We start from the raw sequence: 4,429 nt of genomic DNA on the forward strand, positions 1-4,429 counted from the left end.
ACCGACTGTAGAGAAATCTGTTTGCCAATGCCTGGGTCATTTTGTCATATTTGCAGGCCTGATATCTGTTAGTTTAACATGGTTCAAATTCAGTATTTGGAAATACTTTTATTCAAACTAGATCTAGATCAGACTCAGTTGTCCAGAGTAAACAAGTTCTGTCTTCCCCTGATTAACTCAGCACCACCCAGTGAGTCTGTCATTCAGATATCCTCATTTGACTTTTTGCCTAATTTCCTCTCATCTAATTTTTCATCAACCATTCATGTGCATTTAGATTGTGCAGTCCCTTTTTAATGTGTGTTTTTTCTCTCTATAATGAAGCAGGTGCCTAATGGGGAGATATTATTTATGCACTGATTATGAAAAATATCTGTGCCATATATCTGTGCTTCTAATTACCAATCTAATTGGTGTACAGCCAGAATTGTCACTGTTATTTGATGAATCACTTTCAGACGGGCTGAAAGCTGATGCAACACATAAAAGGTCACACCACTCATGCTGATGGCTTAGTGAGACATACAGTCCATATTTATATTTATAATCTACCTCTGGATCATCACTATTCAACATGCTGAAAGATTAAATTGTATCCTTTTGTAGCATATTGGTTATATTTTACTGACTGTGACAAAAAAACTGCTGCTGATATTGTTTTTTTTAATGGATGTTTTAAAGATTAATTTTCTTAAATGTATTTGTCCAAATACTTTGAGTGCAGTATGACTTATACAAAATAGTACAATAAAAAGTTGAAACTGGCAGTCATATTTTGCACCTCATTACAAATATTGTCTTCTCTTTTTTGTTCTGTTTTGTAGGTTCCATCTGAGTAAAAGGTGGCAACGAAAGACCAAATGCCATGGATGTATTCAATTACACCTACTGGAATGCCTCTGAAGGCAATGACACAGAGGTTAAGGAAGAGAGCGAAAGAAGCGCCTACAAGACCGTGGAAGTGGTGTTCATCGTGTTGGTGGCTGGTTCCCTCAGTTTGGTCACAGTTATTGGAAATATCCTGGTCATGCTTTCCATCAAAGTTAACAGAAACTTACAGACTGTCAACAACTATTTTTTATTCAGCCTTGCATGTGCTGACCTAATTATTGGACTCTGCTCTATGAACTTGTACACAGTCTACATAGTAATGGGGTACTGGCCCCTTGGGCCGGTGGTGTGCGACTTGTGGTTAGCCTTGGACTATGTTGTCAGCAATGCATCTGTCATGAATCTGCTCATCATAAGCTTTGACAGATATTTCTGTGTCACCAAGCCCCTCAGCTACCCTGTCAAAAGGACCACCAAGATGGCAGGAATGATGATTGCTGCCGCCTGGGTTCTGTCTTTCGTCCTCTGGGCACCAGCCATTCTCTTCTGGCAGTTCATTGTTGGTGGGCGGACAGTGCCTGAGAAGCAGTGCTATATTCAGTTCTTCTCTAATGCCGCCGTCACGTTTGGCACGGCCATCGCCGCATTTTACCTGCCCGTCATTATCATGATTCAGCTCTACTGGCAGATCTCCAGAGCGAGCAAGAGTCGTGTAAAGAAGGGTACCTGCAAGCCATCAGGAGCCAACCCAGAGCCTGTGTCCCCTGTCCAGAGGAGGAACAACACACCAAAACCCAACAATAACAATGTGCCAGGGGAAGATACAGGGCGTTCCCAGAGCGAGCATGCTGATGATGGGGCTATTCAGCATGATGAAAAATTGCAGAATGGTAAAGGACCTTCCCCGACCAATGCCGAGGGGGAAAACGAAGGAGACGATTTAACAAGGGAGACCTGCGCCACTGCAGAAGAGAAAGAGAGCTCCAATGACTCCACATCCGGCAGTGTGGCCGCATCCAACCAGAAGGAAGAGGAAGCCCTGCCGTCTGCAGCCAATTCCAGTGCCGAGGCAAGCCAACCACTCCCACGTCAACGAGCCAAGGCAGGGGGCTCCAAACTGACCTGCATCAAGATCAAGACTAAATCACCCAAGGGTGACTGCTACACACCATCCAACACCACCGTTGAGATCGTCCCAGCCTCAGATCGGCAGAACCACGTGGCTCGGAAGATTGTGAAGATGACAAAGCAACCTCCCAACAAGAAGAAGAAAGCACCGTCATCACGGGAGAAAAAAGTGACCCGCACCATCATGGCCATCCTGGTAGCTTTTGTAGCCACCTGGACTCCTTATAATGTGATGGTGCTCATTAACACCTTCTGCTCCAGCTGTATCCCCAACACAGTGTGGACTATTGGCTACTGGCTGTGTTACATCAACAGCACCATCAACCCGGCCTGCTATGCTTTGTGCAATGTCACATTCAAAAAGACATTCAAACATCTTCTCCTTTGCCAGTATAAAAATAGTAGGTCAGCCAGATAAATTTGGGCCACTTGGGAGGAAGAGTTTTAAGTATGAGTTGGCGGTATATGTGTTCAATCCATGTGTGTGTGCGTGTGTGTGTGTGTGTGTGTGTGTGTGTGTGTGTATGTGTATGTGTGTGTGTGTGTGTGTGTGTGTGTGTGTGTGTGTGTGTGTGTGTGTGTGTGTGTGTGTGTGTGTGTGTGTGTGTGTGTGTGTGTGTGTGTGTTTGTGTGTGTGTGAGAAAGAGGTTTGTGAGCATAATAAAGGCTAGAAGAGTATGAAATTACATCCCACCATTTCATCATCAGTTCTCCAGTTTCTCTCTCAATAACCGGTTGTAGCATTTTACACAAATCCAAGTGATGCTAGTTGCATTGGGATGTGTCGTGCAATAGCAGTGTAAATAAAGAAGTTGTGAAAAATTCAGTGTTATTCAGAGTTGTAAACTCAAAAAAAAAGAACAACAACAAGGATGCGTAAAGCAAGGAGCACTTGGGAGTGACACTGGGCTGATAAAAAATGAAAAAAGATAGAAGAGTGGAGAAAGATCTGCGCTGTGCGAAACCACAAGAAAACTTCAAAATGGGAAAATAGGGCTGACTGAATTTACAAACCTCAGAAGTTTGAAGTTCAGTGAAGATACCTGTAGATAACTGTACATATCAGTGTATACTCAATATTTGTCTGAGCGCACATATGGGTGTGTGCGGGGTTGGAGTATATATATACACCCTTGTGTGCCCCTCTGCCTCCTTTCTTTCTTTTTTTCTGTGATTCTCAACATGGCACTTCCAACCAACAACATGTAGAGTAAAGTGGGGCAGCCTCTCTCTGTGACATGCTCACATCAGGACTGGATGTTGTCTCATCCATGAATGAGCCCCAGTGAGAATAAGTAGACATCAATTCATAATAGACATGTAAATATATTAAAGCTACACTTGTCATCTTTGCATGTCAACGGCCCAAATGGTAGCCAGAAATAGTTTTGAACTTAAAAGGTTGGTTCATCCAAATTACCAAGAAAAATATTTCACACTTATCTCTTGCTGGTGGTGTTTATCCATCCAGACAGTTAGGTTTATTTTATCTGTGCCTGAAATGTAAGCCTCCATACAAAAACAGTTTTATATAAATGGACGTTTGTTTGTACTCACAGCATTGCAAAACAACTTTTAAAAAATTAGGTGGAAACATCTTTCCAGAAACAATGTCCTGGTTACACAGACCAGAGTTCACTTCATTGGAACTACTTTCTAACGAACAAATACTCCCTATGAAAACAATGACCGTGACTGATGATTTTTTTCCATTTGGCGTACACCTTAAATGTGAATTTAAAGTACATACAGTATGCTGACCCACTTTGTTCCATAAAGTAGAAACATATTCCTGAAAATGAGTTTTTTCTCAAATGCAAAACTTAATTTGGACCAATCAGATTAATCTATGATCCTGCGGATTTTTTGCTACTTCGCCCTCTTGCAAAGAGTTAGATGAGATATCGACACCACTCTCATATCTGTCTGTTTGATATGAAGCTATAGCCAGGAGACAGTTAACTTAGCTTAAGCTTAACATAAAGACTAGACACAAGCTGAAACACTAAGCCTGTCTCTCTCCAAATGTAAACATCTGTCTCAAAACACTAATTAACATGTTATATATTGTTTTTTTTTTTGTTTTTTTTAAAGCTGTTGCAATGACACGTTGGGATTTAATGGGGGACTTTGTGCCTGTAACTCTCTGAAGTATTGTCATTACCTTGAGAGTATTACTTCACCAGGCTGAGAAATAGTCCAACACATAACTCATTGTATGCATCCTCCCATGTATTATAGTAGAGCATATACAAAAACAACAACAACAAATAACAAGTTATATAAGTGTATTGGAAAAAATGAGATGTGGCATAAGATTGTTCAGTCATCTTTCTGATGTTTCTACTACATCCCTTCAGCTTCTACAACTGCTGACATGATTTCTGATATATATCTTATAGTGGCTATTAAGATATTTGTATTTGCTGTCAAGATATTTATCACTGCTAGGAGCCTTCCTACACAGTGA

General features: G+C 41.3%; 1 protein-coding gene across 2 annotated transcripts; it reads left to right on the plus strand.

Moving 5' to 3' along the window:
* Positions 1-856: 856 nt before the first annotated feature.
* On the plus strand, positions 857-2,377 carry chrm2a (cholinergic receptor, muscarinic 2a). 2 transcript variants are annotated; one of them, XM_062443928.1, is made up of 2 exons: positions 932-1,721; positions 1,803-2,377. In XM_062443928.1, the coding sequence occupies exons 1-2, from the start codon at positions 1,028-1,030 to the stop codon at positions 2,375-2,377; spliced, it is 1,269 nt and encodes a 422-aa protein (XP_062299912.1). In that variant the 5' UTR covers positions 932-1,027. The 2 variants fall into 2 exon arrangements, with proteins under 2 accessions (XP_062299911.1, XP_062299912.1); XM_062443927.1 differs by having other exon boundaries at positions 857-2,377.
* Positions 2,378-4,429: the final 2,052 nt, after the last annotated feature.

The sequence above is a fragment of the Scomber scombrus genome, chromosome 22 (assembly GCF_963691925.1).
Source record: "Scomber scombrus chromosome 22, fScoSco1.1, whole genome shotgun sequence".
NCBI lineage: Eukaryota > Metazoa > Chordata > Actinopteri > Scombriformes > Scombridae > Scomber > Scomber scombrus.

Coding starts and splice junctions, on each gene's coding strand:
- chrm2a (XM_062443927.1), top strand. CDS start 866: ATGGATGTATTCAATTACACCTACTGGAATGCCTCTGAAGGCAATGAC.